Source organism: Neoarius graeffei, chromosome 4, assembly GCF_027579695.1.
Source record: "Neoarius graeffei isolate fNeoGra1 chromosome 4, fNeoGra1.pri, whole genome shotgun sequence".
NCBI lineage: Eukaryota > Metazoa > Chordata > Actinopteri > Siluriformes > Ariidae > Neoarius > Neoarius graeffei.
This window is the reverse complement of record NC_083572.1, coordinates 72,129,610-72,152,727: the sequence shown is the minus strand read 5'-3', so window position 1 is coordinate 72,152,727 and position 23,118 is coordinate 72,129,610. Positions and strand designations below refer to the sequence as shown.

At 42.3% G+C, this 23,118-nt stretch overlaps 1 protein-coding gene across 2 annotated transcripts; it reads right to left on the bottom strand.

Annotated features, from left to right (window-relative positions):
• Positions 1 to 621: 621 nt before the first annotated feature.
• p4htmb (prolyl 4-hydroxylase, transmembrane b) lies at positions 622 to 22,191 on the bottom strand. 2 transcript variants are annotated; one of them, XM_060919637.1, is made up of 10 exons: positions 21,402 to 22,191; positions 18,533 to 18,614; positions 18,238 to 18,428; positions 16,404 to 16,500; positions 15,045 to 15,207; positions 14,577 to 14,762; positions 7,302 to 7,392; positions 7,079 to 7,202; positions 1,457 to 1,574; positions 622 to 1,368 (listed from the first exon to the last, which is right to left on the bottom strand). In XM_060919637.1, exons 1-10 carry the CDS (start codon positions 21,714 to 21,716, stop codon positions 1,173 to 1,175), a joined length of 1,563 nt encoding a protein of 520 aa, XP_060775620.1. In that variant the 5' UTR covers positions 21,717 to 22,191; the 3' UTR covers positions 622 to 1,172. The 2 variants fall into 2 exon arrangements, with proteins under 2 accessions (XP_060775620.1, XP_060775621.1); XM_060919638.1 differs by having other exon boundaries at positions 1,283 to 1,574.
• Positions 22,192 to 23,118: the final 927 nt, after the last annotated feature.

Below are 23,118 nucleotides of genomic sequence, written 5' to 3'. Positions count from 1 at the left end.
TAGCAAAGTTTTTATATCGTTGGTCACTCAAAAGAGGTCATTAGTATTTCAGCTGAATTTAAAAATCAGGACTATGAAGATTAAAGTTTATTGAACGGCAGATATAAATAGTTGGGTTCTGCCCCTATGGACGAACTGCCACTGAATGCTGTCTAGTATATAATGCTGAATGATATATAGTGAATGCTGGTGATTACTTGTTCTAAAGAAATTAACTTCAGAACAAAACTAATAGCTGAGAGCCTGTTATTTTCCAGCTTATAAAGCTCAGCTCTACCTCTTTGTTTACGAATCATATGATTCATTTCTTCTACTACTTCAATGCAGCACAGTGCTAAACAGGTAATTTAGCTTTCAACAATGAAACCGAAATGTCTAGAAAGTGATGTTCTGCTACAGTCCAGTGTTTATATCGGATTGTATTTTTGTGAGCAAGTGTATTTCTATGTGCATATAAACATTAGGGGTGTAACAATACACGAAACTTCAATATGATACATTTTTGATACAGCAATAATAAGCATGGTCTGTATACGTAACTTAGGTTTCCATTTTCAATTACCTAAAATGTTTGATGATATAAAATTACAATAATTTAAACTTAATAGTGGCACAGTGATTGTGTAACCCATTCAAAATCTTAGCAGCATATAACAAAACAAAAAACGCTGTGCATTAGAATGTATATCAAGAGCCTCATATCGAATAATATGATATGGCATATCGTTACACCTCTAATAAGCATGCATGTATGCCTGCATGAATAAGCACAGTGTACGTGTTTATAGGTGCATGTATCTACATAAAGCTGGCCATTACTGAAAAAATGCAATGTATTGATTAGGTCACAATCACTGGGGAAAGAAATTAGATTTAATAAGCACCGACACAAGATTTTAAAGAATGTGTCAGGTAAAAAAGCATTAGACATGAACCAGTTTCAGTTCGTTTCTGTGACCGAACAGTAAGCCATGTCTCTATTTTCAGTGGTGGTTGTGCTCAACCTGTCTCTCATCTCTCTCTGTGTGCTCATACAGAGCAGATGCAACAAATCTACCAGTAACATAATTTCAGAAGTGTTCAATACTCGTGTCTGTGCAGAGTACCATATACCACATATGCAACTATTAAAGTTTTATCCATTTGTCCCAATAAATCTTGCTTATATTACATTATATATTTAAAAAAAAGGTGTGATGTGTCCATACATACATATTATTGTTTGTGTGTCTACAAGTGCATGTTCCAGCACAGTGTTTCTGTATGTGCTTGTACATGCCTTGGTGTGTGAATGCTATGCATGTGTATGTGTTTACAGACCTTCTTCTGTCTGTTTGTGGATCTGCAAGAGCATGCGTACTGCAAGTTCTGCAAAATACATGCATGTAGTTACAGGTCCTGGTGTGCGTGCAGCTGCTCCTGAGATTCTGGCTGCTGAGACATGAGCTGCTCATACCGGGCTTGCCGTTGGTAGTCTGGGTCAACATTGATCCAGTTGTTGGCAATCCATTTTACCCCTCGAGTGACAACACAGCCCCCATGTAGTGCGTACTCATCCTGTTCACCCACCCAACCTAAAAGGGGTGACAACACAGCATCATATATTCCTCATGCAAATCCTCAGTACAGAGGCTGATGGGGAACATACTGTACATACCAAGTAAATATGAATTAGGACATATTTCAGAACAATATATAAACCCATTATAAGTGTTTTATGCACCAGTACAAAGACATCGGTCTTATGACACTGATACGGCTAACGAAATCCAATGCTCTCAATAAAACAAACAGATCAGGAAACACGGATATTATAAGTAGTGAAGAAAAAGGAAAAAAATAAACTATATAGTTTCAGTGTGGGAAATAAGGCTGGACCAGCAGACATTGACCCATAATTTTCGCATTTGTCCGTCGGTTTTTCAAAAGCATCAAACTGGATGGCCCACGGAAAAAAAATTGTAAAGACATGGGTCTAATCTACTTCAAATTTTCTTCCAAATGTTATACTGGGCAAATACATTACAGTGGTGCTTGAAAGTTTGTGAACCCTTTAGAATTTTCTATATTTCTGCATAAATATGACCTAAAACCTCATCAGATTTTCACACAAGTCCTAAAAGTAGATAAAGAGAACCCAGATAAACAAATGAAACAAAAATATTATGGTGGTGTCGTGGCTCAGGTGGATAAGGCGCCAAACCATAAATCCGGGGACCCGGGTTCGATTCCGGCCCGAGGTCATTTCCCGATCTCTCCCTGTCTCTCTCTCCCGCTCATTTCCTGTGTCTACATTGTCCTATCCAATAAAGGTGCAAAAAGCCCAAAAAAAATCTTTAAAAAACCAAAATTATTATACTTGGTCATTTATTTATTTATCGAGGAAAATGATCCAATATTACATATCTGTGAGTGGCAAAAGTATGTGAACCTTTAGGATTAACAGTTAATTTGAAGGTGAAACTAGAATCGGGTGTTTTCAAATCAATGGGATGACAATCAGGTGTGAGTGGGCACCCTGTTTTATTTAAAGAACAGGGATCTATCAAAGTCTGATCTTCACAACACATGTTTGTGGAAGCATATCATGGCACGAACAAAGGAGATTTCTGAGGACCTCAGAAAAAGCGTTGTTGATGCTTGTTAGGCTGGAAAAGGTTACAAAACCATCTCTAAAGAGTTTGGACTCCACCAATCCACAGTCAGACAGATTGTGTACAAATGGAGGAAATTCAAGACCATTGTTACCCTCCCCAGGAGTGGTCGACCAACAAAGATCACTCCAAGAGCAAGGCGTGTAATAGTCAGCAAGGTCACAAAGGACCCCAGGGTAACTTCTAAGCAACTGAAGGCCTCTCTCACATTGGCTAATGTTCATGAGTCCACCATCAGGAGAACACTGCACAACAATGGTGTGCATATGGCAGGATTGCAAGGAGAAAGCCACTGCTCTCCAAAAAGAACACTGCTGCTCATCTGCAGTTTGCTAAAGATCATGTGGACAAGCCAGAAGGCTATTGGAAAAAGGTTTTGTGGACAGATGAGACCAAAATAGAACTTTTTGGTTTAAATGAGAAGCGTTATGTTTGGAGAAAGGAAAACACTGCATTCCAGCATAAGAACCTTATCCCATCTGTGAAACACGGTAGTGGTAGTATCATGCTTTGGGCCTGTTTTGCTGTATCTGGGCCAGGACGGCTTGCCACCATTGATGGAACAATGAACTCTGAATTATACCAGCGAATTCTAAAGGAAAATGTCAGGACATTTGTCCATGAACATGAATCTCAAGAGAAGGTGGGTCATGCAGCAAGACAACGACCCTAAGCACACAAGTCGTTCTACCAAAGAATGGTTAAAGAAGAATAAAGTTAATGGTCTGGAATGGCCAAGTCAAAGTCCTGACCTTAAACCAATCAAAATGTTGTGGAAGGACCTGAAATGAGCAGTTCATGTGAGGAAACCCACCAACATCCCAAAGTTGAAGCTGTTCTGTACGGAGGAATGGGCTAAAATTCCTCCAAGACGGTGTGCAGGACTGATCAACAGTTACCGGAAACGTTAAGTTGCAGTTATTGCTGCACAAGGGGGTCACACCAGATACTGAAAGCAAAGGTTCACATACTTTTGCCACTCACAGATATGTAATATTGGATCATTTTCCTCAATAAATAAATGACCAAGTATAATATTTGTCTCATTTGTTTAACTGGGTTCTCTTTATCTAATTTTAGGACTTGTGTGAAAATCTGATTGTTTTAGGTCATATTTATGCAGAAATATAGAAAATTCTAAAGGGTTCCCAAACTTTCAAGCACCATTGTATGTCATAACACAGTCTATGAAATGGGGGCCCCCGCGGGCACGACTTTAAAAATTCATAACTAGCTGTATGCCAAAATTTACAGACATCGCTCTCCCCGAGACCTTTCGAACCAGCACAGGCACAGCCCACTACGACCCCGCCTCGGCCAGTTATTCACCCCCGAAACCCCTGCACGAGCATTGCTCGCTGAAAACTTTAATATGAGCCCTGGCTCAAGCCAGCCTTTAAAAATTCATAACTCAGCCACCGATGGTCCTAGCCCTGGCAAATTTCACAGGCACATCTCTCTCCCCGAGAACTGTTGAACAAGCCCAGGCTCAGCATGAGCCGATGTCAGGCGTAAGCCTGGATCGCGGAAAGCTTTAGCACGAGCCCTGGTTTCAGCCACTCACGCGTGCGGATTTAAACATTCATAACTCAGCCACCGAAGGTCCTAGCCCCACCAAAATTTACAGGTATCTCCCTCTCCCTGAATGCCACACTAAATAGGACAATAGTACACTCAGTATTCACTGTTCTTTTTATTGCCTGATGCAGTTGAACTAGTGTTTTAGGGTTGACAGTATCTGATTGATTGATCCAGTCAGTTGATTAAGGGTTCAGTTTACATGAAACTTTGCAGTACAGTATTATGTTAAGTGCCAAACTGCCAATCAACGGTTATGTTATTACATGCAGTTTTTATTCATAATAAGAATGACAGTCATAGTTATATGCTTTGGAGGATTTAGATTTATATTTTAATAGTTTATATTTTCTTCTAAGTTCTAGTCCTGCAGATTTTAGTCTGAATGCCAAATGATATGACCATGTCTAGTTTTGAGTCATTTTAAAAGGTCTTTTTTTTTTACAAAGTTACTTGGAATCTCAGACTCAAAATTTTAATTCCATTATATAAGAACAGTTGTATTGTTAATTACTAAATTTCTTATAGACTTATTATAAAACAGTATTAAAAAAATCATCGTTGACAATGTTTAATGAGTGTTATTATAGTACCTATATATGAGTACCAGTAAGTTGTAACTAATTGGAACATCCTTGCCCCCCCATACTTTTTTCTAGACATGGAACTGACCTGTGTGTGCTACAGTTTTCTTGGGTAGAACTTTAAGTATGTTTTTCTTGAATCGGACATTTTCTTGTAAATTATATTCAATTTGTAGTGTAATTAGCAACTAATGTCTAGTATAATTTGGCCTTTGAATATCACAAAAATGTGCCTAGAAATAGCTGAGAAGCCATCTCCAGGTACGTAAAGGCAAGGCAAGTTTATTTATATAGCGCATTTCATACACAGTGGCAGTTCAATGTGCTTTACAGAGGTAAAGGCAAAACGGTAAACAAAATTACATAAAATAAAGGGGGAAGAAGAGAGAAAAATAAAAATATGAGAATTAAGCAATAGTAGAAATAAAGTAATAAAATGAAGTAAAAGTTCAGTAAAAAAACAGCAGAATAAAATGGAATAAAAAAGTCAAGTAAAGTTTAAAACATGTAAAGATGACGATATTTATCAGTTAGCAGAAAGCATCTGAGAACAGCTTGGTCTTTAATGTAGATTTGAAGCTGCCAACAGCAGGAGCATTTTTGATGTCCTCTGGCAGTTGGTTCCATAGCTGCACTGCATAGTAGCTAAAAGCTGCTTCACCACACTTTGTTTTAACAACAGGTTTTACCAGTAAATTTTGCTGCTGCGATCTGGTAGATGTGATTGGGTTAGGCCGCTGCAACATATCAGAGAGGTAATTGGGCCCTGTACCATTTAGAGATTTATACACCAGCAACAATGCTTTAAAGTCAATTCTGTAGCTTACTGGAAGCCAGTGAAGGGACCTTAGAATTGGAGTAATGTGCTCCTGTTCTTTTTGTTCGTGTGAGAACCCTAGCCGCTGCATTTTGAACCAGCTGAAGTCGTTTGATGGTCTTTTTTGGCAGGCCTGTGAAACGGCCATTGCAGTAATCAACCCTACTAGAGATAAAGGCATGTACAAGTTTTTCCAGATCATTTTTTGACACAAGTCCTTTTAGTTTGGAAATGTTTTTTAGGTGATAAAATGCCGTTTTAGTGATTGCTTTCATATGACTGTCCAAGTTTAGCTCGCTGTCAATGAAAACACCAAGATTTTTAACCATATCTTTTGTTTTAATCCCCTTTGTGTCAAGAATAGTGGTAATCCTGAGTCTTTCATCTTTTTTCCCCAAATAGAATTACTTCTGTTTTATCTGTGTTCAGCTGAAGAAAATTTTGTGACATCCAGTTGTTGATTTGGTCGATACACTGGTAGAGACATTCAAGGGGGGCATAATCATTAGGTGATAGAGCAAAGTAAATTTGGGTGTCATCTGCATAGCAGTGATACAAAATTGAGTTGTTCTTGATAATTTGTCCAAGTGGGAGCATATAAAAGGTTGAATAGTAATGGTCCAAGGATCGACCCCTGGGGGACACCACAGGTCAAGGACATTGAGGCCCCGGACCCCTGGCTGCATTGTTCTGGGCCTTTGGCCCGTCATTCAGACAGGCTGAAATTTGGATAGACAGATATTTCAGACTTGTCTGTCCAGTGACAGTCTGCTTAAAATTCCTTATTTCCCACACTGTGGAAAAAAAAACCCCTCATACAGAATATAGCAGGATTGTTTCAGTCCTAATGATCTTACAGTACCAAGGTGCTAACCAGGGTATTTAGAATAATTTAAAATGAACAAGCATTGGCTGATAAACCTTTGGAACAAGACTAAAGATTAGTAGGTCACATGACTACAACATGTCTGTCGGCTTTACTGTGTAAGGAACTCAATAACTTGCCTAAAACCCCTGGAAGTGTAGTTTCTCTCCGACAAGTCCTATTAAATGAAGTTTATATTTTATTATTCTGCTTTTTAAATTTGGCAGTACTTGGATCCATTTTGGTTTCTGCAGCAGATAAGAAAAACAATAAGCACTTCCTGGACTACCTTTATACTGAAGGAAGTTTTACTGACATGCCAGTTCAGATGAGATATAGATTACCTGGGGCTATTTCTACTGGCCATTTAAATACGTGTTCTTTCCAAATACACACACTCATTCTATTAAAAATTACTGACACGATGGATTTGGATGGGACTAAAATACAGCAATTACATGACCCCACTTCCCCATTTAAAACTAATCCAATCCAAGCAGGGATTTAGACAGACATCACAATACGAGTGTGTAATGCAGCAGACTACAGACACTGGCTGTTTATTATTATTCTTCCTTACCATTTCCATCAGACAGATAGTTGTACCAGAACACTGCCTTGCCCATTGTGGGCTTCACTCTCAGGTTCCCTTTATCACAGTGCTTTCTCGTGTCCATCAAATCAACATCGCCTTGTATAAGGGACTGAAAAACACAAATGTCCAGTTACTGCCTAAACTACAGATTAGTGCCCTGTTCCAACATTCAGCATATAAACAAAAGATTTAGATCAGTAAGACTCACCACTTCATCATAGGTTCTGTTGTCTGCTACAGGAAAGGTGGTTTCCCCTCCTTCCTCTACTGTGTTCAGGTAAAACAGTACAGTAATGTACCTGAAAATATAAAACTCTTTATAAAAGCATAGGTGCACACACAGACATCTTGCAATATAAGGTCAATATACATACAGTGGTACTTGAAAGTTTTTGAACCCTTTAGAATTTTCTATATTTCTGTATAAATATGACCTAAAACATCATCAGATTTTCACACAAGTCCTAAAAGTAGATAAAGAGAACCCAGTTAAACAAAGGAGACAAAAATATTATATAACCCCGATTCCAAAAAAGTTGGGACAAAGTACAAATTGTAAATAAAAACGGAATGCAATGATGTGGAAGTTTCAAAATTCCATATTTTATTCAGAACAGAACATAGATGACATATCAAATGTTTAAACTGAGAAAATGTATCATTTAAAGAGAAAGAATTAGGTGATTTTAAATTTCATGACAACACCACATCTCAAAAAAGTTGGGACAAGGCCATGTTTACCACTGTGAGACATCCCCTTTTCTCTTTACAACAGTCTGTAAACGTCTGGGGACTGAGGAGACAAGTTGCTCAAGTTTAGGGATAGGAATGTTAACCCATTCTTGTCTAATGTAGGATTCTAGTTGCTCAACTGTCTTAGGTCTTTTTTGTCGTATCTTCCGTTTTATGATGCGCCAAATGTTTTCTATGGGTGAAAGATCTGGACTGCAGGCTGGCCAGTTCAGTACCCGGACCCTTCTTCTACGCAGCCATGATGCTGTAATTGATGCAGTATGTGGTTTGGCATTGTCATGTTGGAAAATGCAAGGTCTTCCCTGAAAGAGACGTCATCTGGATGGGAGCATATGCTGTTCTAGAACCTGGATATACCTTTCAGCATTGATGGTGTCTTTCCAGATGTGTAAGCTGCCCATGCCATACACACTAATGCAACCCCATACCATCAGAGATGCAGGCTTCTGAACTGAGCGCCGATAACAACTTGGGTCGTCCTTCTCCTCTTTAGTCCCAATGACATGGCGTCCCTGATTTCCATAAAGAACTTCAAATTTTGATTCGTCTGACCACAGAACAGTTTTCCACTTTGCCACAGTCCATTTTAAATGAGCCTTGGCCCAGAGAAGATGTCTGCGCTTCTGGATCATGTTTAGATACGGCTTCTTCTTTGAACTAGAGTTTTAGCTGGCAATGGCAGATGGCACGGTGAATTGTGTTCACAGATAATGTTCTCTGGAAATATTCCTGAGCCCATGTTGTGATTTCCAATACAGAAGCATGCCTGTATGTGACGCAGTGCCGTCTAAGGGCCCGAAGATCACGGGCACCCAGTATGGTTTTCCGGCCTTGACCCTTACGCGCAGAGATTCTTCCAGATTCTCTGAATCTTTTGATGATATTATGCACTGTAGATGATATGTTCAAGCTCTTTGCAATTTTACACTGTCGAACTCCTTTCTGATATTGCTCCACTATTTGTCAGCGCAGAATTAGGGGGATTGGTGATCCTCTTCCCATCTTTACTTCTGAGAGCCACTGCCACTCCAAGATGCTCTTTTTATACCCAGTCATGTTAATGACCTATTGCCAATTGACCTAATGAGTTGCAATTTGGTCCTCCAGCTGTTCCTTTTTTGTACCTTTAACTTTTCCAGCCTCTTATTGCCCCGTCCCAACTTTTTTGAGATGTGTTGCTGTCATGAAATTTCAAATGAGCCAATATTTGGCATGAAATTTCAAAATGTCTCACTTTCGACATTTGATATGTTGTCTATGTTCTACTGTGAATACAATATCAGTTTTTGAGATTTGTAAATTATTGCATTCCATTTTTATTTACAATTTGTACTTTGTCCCAACTTTTTTGGAATCGGGGTTGTACTTGGTCATTTATCCAATGACAATTATCCAATATTACATATCTGTGAGTGGCAAAAGTATGTGAACCTTTGCTTTCAGTATCTGGTGTGACCCCCTTGTGCAGCAATAACTGCAACTAAACGTTTCCAGTAACTGTTGATCAGTCCCGCACACTGGCTTGGAGGAATTTTAGCTCATTCCTCCGTACAGAACAGCTTCAACTCTGGGACGTTGGTGGGTTTCCTCACATGAACTGCTCGCTTCAGGTCCTTCCACAACATTTCGACTGGATTAAGGTCAGGACTTTGACTTGGCCATTCCAAAACATTATTCTTCTTTAACCGTTCTTTGGTAGAACAACTTGTGTGCTTAGGGTCGTTGTCTTGCTGCATGACCCACCTTCTCTTGAGATTCAGTTCATGGACAGATGTCCTGACATTTTCCTTTAGAATTTGCTGGTATAATTCAGAATTCATTGTTCCATCAATGATGGCAAGCCGTCTTGGCCCAGATGCAGCAAAACAGGCCCAAAGCATGATCAGGGATGAGAATGGAAAATATTTAAAAAGTCTGAAAAAACCAAGGCGGGGCCCATGGCCCAGGGGGGCGGGGGCCCAGGGGTTCCAGGCGCTAATGATTTTTGGCTATATATTTTTTTTTTTACCCCAAAACCATTAATTTTATCAGCAAAAAGTTGCAATGTATTTGGAAATAAATTCCCCTTCTTGGTGGACTCCCAGGTGAAAATGATTAATATGGTACAAGAGACTTGTTTTTAATCAATTCACATTTGATGATTTCAAAAAATCAATGCACCTTTTAATATAAACGAGCTCTACAGTACTATATTTCTGCATTTTTGCTATTCATGTCTTTGAATACTCTAATCCTTTAAAATGAAGTGCAAACCAGAAAAAAGTTCTGTCATATAATTCTCTTAAGCTTTCTTCTGATGTTATCATGGTAGCAGAAGTCTTGCATATTAAGCAGGCAACATTCAACATCACTCATCACTTCCCTTTCAACTGTTGTGTGGACTAACTAGGTTTTATCTGGACAGGATGTTGTGTAATGTAATGCATATACCATATGGTCAATTTGAAGATCGAGATGGTGATTTTGAGTTAAAGAACAGGCATGTACAATGGGCATTACAAATTGGAAAATTTTTTTTAAATCAAAAACTATAAAAGTTCATCTCGGCCTAAAAAAATGTGGGCAGACGCTCCCGCACGGCACATGCCAGCAATTCCCCCCCATGAAATGAGCAATAAGTAGGAGAGTTATACACGGTATCATACCTAAAATTTTATCAGAAATATAGATATGATACTATGATTCTCCCCAACATGCTACATTAGACAAGCTAACCTCATTTATAAAAAGATACACACTTATATATGACATGTATTTGATATATATAAATGATATATATGATGTATATTCATACATTGTTACTTTACGGAAATCTTCAATAAGTTTGGTCTTTTCATGACAGCCTGTTGTTGACCTAAATATAATGCACATGAACTGACACTCCTCACCTCAACATGTCCTTTACAATCATTTAAGCCACCATGGGCAATGCTGAAACCACTGCTGCAAACAGTACATCGCGCGAAACTGTCAGTATTTTCTACCCTTATTAGACAGGGAGATTCTTTTGTGTAATCTGAGCTGAAGTGGGGTTTGTACTTTGTTTTTTTGGGGCGCGCGCTCTCTCTCTGCTATGCTGGTCCTGTCGGCTGCACTGACTCAACTAAAAACTTAGGTCCTCGAGAAAAGGGATAAAAGCCCGCCCACACTGAAAGCTGATTGGCTTAATTTGCTGAGTAACCCAATCAGGATGCTCTTTGTCTGGCATGCACTACATGAACAGGCACACAGGCAGTGTTGCCACATTGGGTGGTTTTAAGTGCATTTTGGCGGGTTTTGAACATATTTTGGGATGGAAAACGTCAGCAATATCTGGCAACACTGCACACAGTCTCCCTCGCGCGCGCACATTCTAAGATGCGTGATGCAGACCTTAATGTTGCGCGCGCACGCTCTTGCTCGCTTCTATCAATATGCAGGAGACTCCCGGAAGTTCCGGGAGACTTGGGATGTCTGCGTTATAAGGTGACCACAGATCGTTAATCATACCCCCCCCCCCGAAAATTTCTCAACGGATTTACATCGATCTCAAAAACGATCATTTTGGTCTGAAAAAGTCGGAAATCCGCCGATCGGCAGAAAATTCTCATCCCTGCATGATACTACCATCACTGTGTTTCAGAAACGGGATAAGGTTCTTATGCTGGAATGCAGCGTTTTCCTTTCTCTAAACATAACGCTTCTCATTTCAACCAAAAAGTTCTATTTTGGTCTCACCTGTCCACAAAACATTTTTCCAATAGCCTTCTGGCTTGTCCACGTGATCTTTAGCAAACTGCAGATGAGCAGCAATGTTCTTTTTGGAGAGCAGTAGCTTTCTCCTTGCAACCCTGCCATGCACACCATTATTGTTCAGTGTTTTCCTGATGGTGGACTCATGAACATTAAAAGGATAGTTCGGGATTTTTGACATGAATCTGTATGGCATCCCTATCAATAGTGTCATGCAAACACACTGACTTACCCCTGACAGCATCCTGTGAGTCCAGTTCTTGTCCAGTTTTGGTCCAGACGAAAGTAGTCCGGCAAGTTTGTTGGGGTCACGAAAGTAAAATGTTTTTTGTCTCAAAACAGTATGTGTTCAAAAGAGTGATATATTTGCATCACAAAACCGCTGCCAAATAAAAAGTCAGACCTCGAAATCGCTTGGCACTATTTTCTCTCCCTTCTTATCACTGCGCGCTGCCGCCAGGTGACAGCCACGGCTGTTTCATTCATTGTTTACTGCTAGCAAAGTTAGCGACAACATGTCTGACTACGACAGCGACGTTGAAAACATTGACTTCATCTCACAGCCAAAGGGATATCTTTATGAACCCAAATATACAGATGAAGAAATTCGCCAGATGGAGTTAGAATGGGCAGAGAGAGAAAGGGTGGACAGAGAAGTGGAAGAAGGTGAAGCTGGAGCTGCAGCTTGTTAGCGCCGCTGATCTGAACTCCTAATCACTGCCAAACAATGGGAAAGGTGTTGATTCCTGCACAGATGTCAACATGACAGCGCACAGTGATACCAAGGGAGACAAAATATAGCGCCAAATAATTGCGAGGTCTGACTTTTTATTTGGCAACGGTTTTGTGATGCAAATATCACTCTTTTGAACACATACTGTTTTGAGAAGAAAAACGTTTTACTTTCGTGACCCCAACAAACTTGCCGGACTACTTTCATCTGGACCAAAACTAGACAAGAACTGGACTCACAGGATGCTGTCAGGGGTAAGTCAGTGTGTTTGCACGACACTGTTGACGGGGATGCCATACAGATTCATGTCAAAAATCCCGAACTATTGCTTTAACATTAGCCAATGTGAGAGAAGCCTTCAGTTGCTTAGAAGTTACCCTGGGGTCCTTTGTGACCTTGCTGACTATTACACACCTTGCTCTTGGAGTGATCTTTGTTGGTTGACCACTCCTGGGGAGGGTAACAATGGTCTTGAATTTCCTCCATTTGTACACAATCTGTCTGACTGTGGATTGGTGAGTCCAAACTCTTTAGAGATGGTTTTATAACCTTTTCCAGCCTGATGAGCATCAACAACACTTTTTCTGAGGTCCTCAGAAATCTCCTTTGTTCGTGCCATGATACACTTCCACAAACATGTGTTGTGAAGATCAGACTTTGATAGATCCCTGTTCTTTAAATAAAACAGGGCGCCCACTCACACCTGATTGTCATCCCATTGATTGAAAACACCTGATTCTAGTTTCACCTTCAAATTAACTGCTAATCCTAGAGGTTCACATACTTTTGCCACTCACAGATGTAATATTGGATCATTTTCCTCAATAAATAAATGACCAAGTATAATATTGTTGTCTCACTTGTTTAACTGGACTCTCATTATCTACTTTTAGGACTTGTGTGAAAATCTGATGATGTTTTAGGTCATATTTATGCGAAATTATAGAAAATTCTAAAGGGCTCAAACTTTCAAGCACCACTGCCCACTTTAATAGGAACATCTGCACAACTGCTCATTTATGTAGTTATCTAAATCAGCCAGTCATGTGGCAGCAGCACAATGCATAAAATTAAGCAGATACAGCTCAAGTGCTTCAGTGCTCATGCCTAACATCAGAATGGAGAAAAAGTGTGATCTCTGTGGCATACTTGAGGCATGGTTGTTAGTGCCAGATGATGGGCTGGTTTGAGTATTTTCAGAAATTGCTGACCTCCTGGGAATTTCTCACACAGCAGTCTCTAGAGTTTACACAGAATGTAGTGCTGCTACATGATTGGCTGATTGGATAACTGCGTGAATAAGCAGGTGTTCTTACTACAGTGGACGGTGAGTGTATATACTGTATGTATTATTGTGGGTAACATGGGAATCTGCATTTTTTTGTATCATTAACTCAGAGAGCGAGAGAGAGGGGCTGGTGAGGGAACAGTGGTTTATAGCTGTTGCATTAATAAATAATTGTTATTGGAAAATAACCATGGATGGGGTAGTGTGAAGTGGCTCAACATGAAGTTGTTCATTCATTTCCTAAAATGAAAATTATTTTCTTATATTCATTATTTCCCTATAACAGCATCCCCAATTATGTTTTATTCCCTACAGATTTATTTATTGCTTACAGATTTATTACATAACTGTAGTATGTGAAAGACCTCATACACTATATTGCCAAAAGTATTTACTCACCTGCCTTGACTCACATATGAGCTTAAGTGACATCCCATTCCTAATCCATAGGGTTCAATATGACGTCGGTCCACCCTTTGCAGCTAGAACAGCTTCAACTCTTCTGGGAAGGCTGTCCACAAGGTTTTGGAGTGTGTTTATGGGAATTTTTGACCATTCTTCCAGAAGCGCATTTGTGAGGTCACACACTGATGTTGGACGAGAAGGCCTGGCTCTCAGTCTCCGCTCTAATTCATCCCAAAGGTGTTCTATCAGGTTGAGGTCAGGACTCTGTGCAGGCCAGTCAAGTTCATCCACACCAGACTCTGCCATCCATGTCTTTATGGACCTTGCTTTGTGCACCGGTGCACAAGTCATGTTGGAAGAGGAAGGGGCCAGCTCCAAACTGTAAAAACAGTCCGCATGCCTAGGTGCTTGATTTTATACACCTGTGGCCATGAAAGTGATTGGAACACCTGATTCCGATAATTTGGATGGGTGAGCAAATACTTTTGGCAATATAGTGTATGTAGTATGGAGTCAGTAAATCGGCATATGTACTCATTTTAAATCAAAAAGTCCAGATTTCATTGGCTCACCTGCAGGAAGTCTGGAACGGTGAGGAGGAGTTGACCGTAAGGTGAGTGTGTGTGCAGGTTGTCTCAGGGTAAACTGGCCCGCTGTCATGATGAGCATGGTAATGACCACCTTGCTCATAGCGCACTACCTGAAGAGGTTCACTCAACTCCACCAATGCAGAAGGAAGCCTTGTTAAATGTGTGACCCTAAATAAACAAAAGGAGCATTATTTTAAAAGAAGCCTTTATTTGTCACATGCACACTCAAGCACAGTGAAATTCATCCTCTGCATTTAACCCATCTGAAGCAGTGAACACACGCACACGCACACACACACCCAGAGCAGTGGGCAGCCATACTACAGTGCCTGGGGAACAGTTGGGGGTTAGGTACCTTGCTCAAGGGCACTTCAGCCCAAGGCCACCCCATGTTAACCTAACCTAAGAAGGAAGGTTGGTAAAAGATTACACAAACTCATGGATGGACACCTGTTGCGGAGATCTCTGAGGACCTGATGTGCTCCCTGACCCTGGTAGAGCCACGTGTGCCTGCTGTTCCTCACTAACTGGTTCCTGTTTACCCCCCGCTGGTATAGGAAGCGCTGGAATGCATCACTGCTCAGCTGCCCAAACTCCTCGACACTCAAGATACCTTAACACACATAAAACATAACACTATATTCTTTAACCCTTTCTTCCAGAGATAAGCAATAAACTAATGAGTTAATTTTTTCCCCTAAAATTGGTACAGTACTAAAATGACTTTTCACACATGACACTTTAGTATTCGGTTGTGCTTTTGCTGTGCCCTGTCCACTTGCAATATGCATGTGAAGGTTACGTCACAATCTCTTGGCAGTGTAAAGAAAAACTAATAGCCTAAAGACTGCAATTAAAGCCTACCACTGCAGGGAGAGAAAAAAAAAAAAATCAGTAGCCTCATCAAGTATCAAGCAAATGACATGGAATTAAAAGAGCTGCAGTGCAGCATTGCTCTTGCACTGCATGGTAGGAAAATGCATGACTGTACGTACTTAGTTCTTTTTCAATATTTTCACTAGTGCTTTGTTGTCGAAGCGAAATGAAAACTAGCGGACGCAAGATTACTTCTCACTTGTTGAAAGGTTGAAGGTCGTCCAAACTCAGGTATCAAAATTATTTCCAAAGTTCCCACTCAAAATTATGAGTTGAGGTTGTGTTCATGTGCAAATTACAAGTTGGCAACTTGTATTTACCATAACACCGATAGCCAACTTATCCCTCATTTATCCAACTTCTTTTTCATTGTAGTCTTTTCTGCTTCAGCGTTTTTATCTAGCTTTGTTTAGCAGTGTAAGCTGCTGTATGTAGGTAATAACATTAGGTGTAACTGAAAATTTTGGCTATCCTTTCTCTGCCATTCTTGTGCAAATAGCTCACTAGATTTAGCGATATGTCTGCATAGCCCTGTGGATGAATCCGGTCATGTGCAACAAGTGCACGGGCAGAGTGCATACAGGAAGGCAGGCCGGTAGACAGGCAGGTAGGTCAACCAATCATTACACTCGGACCAAATTAAATGACTGGATGGGCGTTTTACAGCCCTGTGACTGCCAGAGATGACAGATTTTTTTCTTTTTGTTGTCGGTGCATTTGATTTATTTATTGCTATTGGGATGTGAAAAGAATTTCAAAAAATAAAAACCGTTTCTGGAAAAAATAAATAAAAATAAATAAATCCACTTACCATGCCTTTAAGTCAAGAAACATGGATACAAACAAACCTAATGGCTATATAAAAAACTGAACCTTTTTGGTTCTCAGTGTTATATTTAGCCTAGTGTAAGGTTAAGTATCTTTGGTATTTACCATTACCATCCTGGTCCACCTTGAGGCCAGCGTAGATCTCTCTGAGGCTCTCAGGAGTCAGCCAGATACCATCTCTCACTCTGGAATGTGTTAAAATCTGGAGCAGGGACAGCAAGCAGATAACATGTACAGTGGGGCAAAAAAGTATTTAGTCAGTCACCAATTGTGCAAGTTCTCCCACTTAAAAAGATGAGAGAGGCCTGTAATTTTCATCATAGGTACACTTCAACTATGAGAGACAAAATGAGAAAAAAAATCCAGAAAATCACACTGTCTGATTTTTAAAGAATTTATTTGCAAATTATGGTGGAAAATAAGTATTTGGTCAATAACAAAAGTTCATCTCAATACTTTGTTATATACCCTTTGTTGGCAATGACAGAGGTCAAACGTTTTCTGTAAGTCTTCACAAGGTTTTCACACACTGTTGCTGGTATTTTGGCCCATTCCTCCATGCAGATCTCCTCTAGAGCAGTGATGTTTTGGGGCTGTCGCTGGGCAACACGGACTTTCAACTCCCTCCAAAGATTTTCTATGGGGTTGAGATCTGGAGACTGGCTAGGCCACTCCAGGACCTTGAAATGCTTCTTACGAAGCCACTCCTTCGTTGCCCGGGCGGTGTGTTTGGGATCATTGTCATGCTGAAAGACCTAGCCACGTTTCATCTTCAATGCCCTTGCTGATGGAAGGAGGTTTTCACTCAAAATCTCACGATACATGGCCCCATTCATTCTTTCCTTTACACGGATCAGTCGTCCTGGTCCCTTGGCAGAAAAACAGCCCCAAAGCATGATGTTTCCACCCCCATGCTTCACAGTAGGTATGGTGTTCTTTGGATGCAACTCAGCATTCTTTCTTCTCCAAACACGACAAGTTGAGTTTTTACCAAAAAGTTCTATTTTGGTTTCATCTGACATTCTCCCAATCCTCTTCTGGATCATCCAAATGCTCTCTAGCAAACTTCAGACGGGCCTGGACATGTACTGGCTTAAGCAGGGGGACACGTCTGGGACTGCAGGATTTGAGTCCCTGGCGGCGTAGTGTGTTACTGATGGTAGCCTTTGTTTCTTTGGTTCCAGCTCTCTGCAGGTCATTCACTAGGTCCCCCCGTGTGGTTCTGGGATTTTTGCTCACTGTTCTTGTGATCATTTTGACCCCACGGGGTGAGATCTTGCGTGGAGCCCCAGATCGAGGGAGATCATCAGTGGTCTTGTATGTCTTCCATTTTCTAATAATTGCTCCCACAGTTGATTTCTTCACACCAAGCTGCTTACCTATTGCAGATTCAGTCTTCCCAGCCTGGTGCAGGTCTACAATTTTGTTTCTGGTGTCCTTTGACAGCTCTTTGGTCTTGGCCATAGTGGAGTTTGGATTGTGACTGTTTGAGGTTGTGGACAGGTGTCTTTTATACTGATAACGAGTTCAAACAGGTGCCATTAATACAGGTAACGAGTGGAGGACAGAGGAGCCTCTTAAAGAAGAAGTTACAGGTCTGTGAGAGCCAGAAATCTTGCTTGTTTGTAGGTGACCAAATACTTATTTTACCGAGGAATTTACCAATTAATTCATTAAAAATCCTACAATGTGATTTCCTGGATTCTTTCCCCCCACTCGGTCTCTCATAGTTGAGGTATACCTATGATGAAAATTACAGGCCTCTCTCATCTTTTTAAGTAGGAGAACTTGCACAATTGGTGGCTGACTAAATACTTTTTTACCCCACTGCATCTTTTCCAAGATAAACATTGAATCGGTTATGTCTACTGTAATACAAACGAGTAGAAACTGATATACACTCGTACACACACTCGCTCATACAGAAACACTCACACACCTCCTGTGGCTGCAGCTGGCCGTCCTGATTGAGGTCAAGCAAATGGAAGATCTCTTCAGCACTGAGGTTGAGCTGCTGGCTGAGCTCTTCCTGTCCCTCAGGCACCATGACTTGACTTTCCACCAGGCCCTTCAGCTGAGCCAGACGCATCACCACTGCGCACTCTCTCTCAGAGAGGAAACCAGGAATTTCTGCACACGCACACACACCACCACCGCCATCATCATCATCACCACATTTGTACCTTGTGCCTGATAGGTTGAACACCAGAACTCAAACAGATACAGATAATTACCAAAGAGCAAAGGCTTCAAACTAAGGGTCTTCATCTCATGCACTTTTCCTGGCACCAGAGACACTTTTTGTACATGACCAACCTGGAAGAGAACAATTGCTTCATAAGTGAACTAATCAATTTTTAGTGTCATCCTGTGCGAACCAACATATACATAAATAGTGTGCTATAATGGAAAATACAATAAATCTCACAGCACTTTCACAGGATTACTGTGTACAACATGTAAAGAGTGTAGAACAAGTGTAAGAGAAACTGTAGAAATTTTCAGTCCACCCAATTGTAGTCAATAACAGAAGTATAAACATATAAAAATAATAAATAGTATAATAACTCCGCTAGAGAAAAGAAAACAAGAAATATTGTTTCACTTCAACATTGGAACTGGACTGACATTTCACGTCAAACATTTTCCTATCAGTATTAGCATTTAATGGCTTTAACGGTGTTCAAGAGCATGTTCTTTGGCACAGCCGTGGATTAAGGATATAACATTTGATAACTGTTATATCTAGTCAAGTCTGTCTGAATAAACATTATTACTGTGTTATTAGTGCTTCCATATTTCTTTGCAGGATTGTTACTTATTTTGAACAGGGACACTGTTACCCCATTTCTACCAAGGTAGTTTGAGGCCTGGTTCAGAGCTGGTACCTAATCCCAAACCAGTTCTTTACATTTCGACAGCCAAAGACCCAGGAAAACTGGTTCGAGAGCAGCACCAACCAACACTTTGCTGGTCTAAAACCAAGGACCACTTACATCGGTGGCTGGGGCAGAATTATTGTTACCGGCCAACTAAAACTTTGTGACTGCCATGTAAAAAAAAAAAAAATCCAAAACAGAGCTAGTATAGCATCTAGTCTGCCTAATCCAGTAATCCGCCACTATTGTTTTGTTTGGCGTTAGAGTTACTGGAAAAGTAGAGGCGTATACAGGTGTATCCAGTGACGTAATGCTGTGGCTCTTGAGACTGTGGAAAAGCAAACCGGTACTTAGGAGTTTCACAAACTGGACCAACACTGAACCAACCCAGAACTAGCACCAAGTTCACGTTGGAGTAAACAGGATATGAGTCACTATCAGAACCCACCAGATTCATATAGGGCATAGGTTCCCAGCCCTGGTCCTAAAGTACCTTCTGTCCTGCACATTTTAGCTTTTCCCCCTGCTTGAACACACCCGTTTTAGCTTAAGATGGGCTGTTATTTTTCTGATTAGTTCAATAAGGTGTGTTAATATAGAGCCCTTAAAGGGATATGTATAAAAACATCCATCCATCCATTATCTGTAGCCGCTTATCCTGTACAGGGTCGCAGGCAAGCTGGAGCCTATCCCAGCTGACTATGGGTGAGAGGTGGGGTACACCCTGGACAAGTCGCCAGGTCATCACAGGGCTGACACAGAGACACAAATAACCATTTCACACTCACGTTCACACCTACGGTCAATTTAGAGCCACCAATTAGCCTAACCTGCATATCTTTGGACTGTGGGGGAAACCAGAGCACCCGGAGGAAACCCACGCGGACAGGGGGAGAACATGCAAACTCCGCACAGAAAGGCCGTTGCCGGCTGCTGGGCTCGAACCCAGAACCTTCTTGGCGTGATGCAACAGTGCTAACCATTACACCACCATGCCACCCCCCGTATAAAAACATGCACAAGAGAAAGTATTTGGTGCTCTGTTATGCCGCTTTTCCACTACCAACGCGGCGGAGTCGAGCTGAGCGGGGCTGTTGGAGTTGCATTTCGACTACAACCGCGCTGAACCGTGCTGGCTGGAAGTGGGTGGACACATTGGGTGGAGTTAGCAAAAGTGGGTGGACGTCACGTGATGTCGTTAGGCGGCGCAAACAGTGACATCAGTGATCTTTTAAGCGGTAGTCTCACGACCCGGATAGTAAACAATAAACATGGAGGACATGGAGTCGTTAGTCTTGCTGGTCTTGGTGCTGTGGCTTGTTGTCACCGACAACGCCAACAGATACTGACAAGAGCGTATAGATGAGGCGAGGCGCATAAGGCTTCATAATTTTCGTAATTCTTCTTCTTCCAGGTTTACGGTGTTTACAGATCCCAGCGTGCTCGCGGGGTGTGTGTGGGCATGTGAGGACACTCCTCCTCACCAATCAGTGCACAGGGGAGTGTCTCCTCACGCCCCTAGCCCCACTTGGCTCGGTTTCGCTTGCTTCAGCCCCACTCCAAAACCGTGCGAGTTTTGGGAGCTGAGTAGGGCTGAAGCGAGCTGAGTCGCGCCGCTCTGAGGTAGTCGAAACGCGAGCCGTGGTGAGCTGAAAAAGAGTAGTGGAAAAGGGCCATTAGTTGATTTATAACATCTTCTGGTACATTTTGCGTCTCTGTCCAGGCATTCTCCTGTCAGAAATGCTTCATCATGTTTATGGTGTTCAGGCTTCTTCCAGATACTTTTTTGTACTTTCAAAAAAAAAATTTTTACACAATGGGGCGGCACGGTGGTGTAGTGGTTAGCTCTGTCGCCTCACAGAAAGAAGGTCCGGGTTCGAGTCCCGTGGCTGGCGAAGGCCTTTCTGTGCGGAGTTTGCATGTTCTCCCCGTGTCCGCGTGGGTTTCCTCCGGGTGCTCCGGTTTCCCCCACAGTCCAAAGACATGCAGGTTAGGTTAACTGGTGACTCTAAATTGACCGTAGGTGTGAATGTGAGTGTGAATGGTTGTCTGTGTCTATGTGTCAGCCCTGTGATGACCTGGCGACTTGTCCAGGGTGTACCCCGCCTTTCGCCCGTAGTCAGCTGGGATAGGCTCCAGCTTGCCTGCGACCCTGTAGAACAGGATAAAGCGGCTAGAGATAATGAGATGAGAATGGGATAGAGGCCAGTGTGAGCCTGCTGACCCGTATTCCCTCGATGCGGGGAAGGGCAGTGTGAGCGAGCGGCTGCTCTGCGGCTTCATGCTGAGCGCTGCTCCGGCTGCTGAACGCCCTGCTGGAGGAGCCGCCCGCGTCCGAGCCGGTGTTGTAGTGCACATACAGTAACAGTGCAATGACATTAAGGATGTAGACGTGGAAGAACACCATGACCACTACAAAGTATGATCGTGAACAGACATTGTTCTTCTGCACCGGGAATCTCTCTCGGTGTGACAGCGGCGGAGGAAACGATGCGCGCGCGGAGCCGTCTTCCTGTCCGTGTCCTTCAGCTTCCGTCATTCTGCCTGATTACCGGCGGGTTACTGAGTTCAACTCCCGCTCGGTTGAGCAGGCACGCCACAGACTGGGGTTTGCGGGACGCTGCAATGTTTTCACGCATGAAAACATACGTCACGGTCAGCGTGGTTGTCTAATTAAAACCTTCAAGGCAAAATAAAATAAATAACCAGCTCGTCAGAGCAGCTAATGTCTGAGAGGTTAGCCTTCCGGCTAAAGCCGAGCTGAAGGCTCGGAGCAGCGCGAGCACCTCAGTGTTGATACAGCAACGGCGTCGTTACGGTAACATCAGCACTGCGCAGCTCCGTATAGCGGTGTTTATATCCAACCGGCCGACATTCATGATGGTATTCCTGAAGTTAATCCTTTAACGCTTCCCAGTGTACGATTTAGAGCATATGTTCAAGTGGTTCGCTCCTGTTACTGGCTCGTAACGACCTTTATAGCCGACCCCGGCGCGGAGAAGCCCTGCCTGAAGATGAGCCGCCATTGCTCTGAGTCTGACAGCTCAGCTGACTGCAGCATCGCGACTGCGCAGAGAAAAAGGAGGAAATGGCGACACCTGCTGGTAGCGATACATAACTCTAACCGACTGCAGGTTCAATTTGAAATAATTATGTTAAAGCATGGGTGGTGTATTGGTTAGCACTGTCGCCTCACAGCAAGAAGGTCCGGGTTCGAGCCCCGTGGCCGGCGAGGGCCTTTCTGTGTGGAGTTTGCATGTTCTCACCGTGTCTGCGTGGGTATCCTCCGGGTGCTCCGGTTTCCCCCACAGTCCAAAGACATGCAGGTTAGGTTAACTGGTGACTCTAAATTGACCGTAGGTGTGAATGGTTGTCTGTGTCTATGTGTCAGCCCTGTGATGACCTGGCGACTTGTCCAGGGTGTACCCCGCCTTTCGCCCGTAGTCAGCTGGGATAAGCTCCAGCTTGCCTGCGACCCTGTAGAAGGATAAAGCGGCTAGAGATAATGAGATGAGATGTTAAAGGACGGGTGGTGTAGTGGTTAGCACTGTCGCCTCACAGCAAGAAGGTCCTGAGTTTGAGCCCAGTGGCCGGCGAAGGCCTTTCTGTGTAGAGTTTGCATGTTCTCACCGTGTCTACGCTGGTTTCCTCCAGGTGCTCCGGTTTCCCCCACAGTCCAAAGACATGCAGGTTAGGTTAACTGGTGACTCTAAATTGACCGTAGGTGTGAATTTGAGTGTGAATGGTTGTCTGTGTCTATGTGTCAGCCCTGTGATGACCTGGCGACTTGTCCAGGGTGTACCCCGCCTTTCGCCTGTAGTCAGCTGGGATAGGCTCCAGGTTGCCTGCGACCCTGTAGAGCAGGATAAGCGGCTACAGATAATGGATGGATGGATGTTAAAGGACAATCCTAAAGTTTTCTATCTGCTATTTCTTCTTCT

Coding starts and splice junctions, on each gene's coding strand:
- p4htmb (XM_060919637.1), bottom strand. CDS start 21,716: ATGACGGAAGCTGAAGGACACGGACAGGAAGACGGCTCCGCGCGCGCA. Junction 18,615..21,401: donor CCCGCATCGAGGGAATACGG/GTCAGCAGGCTC, acceptor GTTCTCTTCCAG/GTTGGTCATGTACAAAAAGT. Junction 15,208..16,403: donor GGTGGACCAGGATGGTAATG/GTAAATACCAAA, acceptor ATGTGTGTTAAG/GTATCTTGAGTGTCGAGGAG.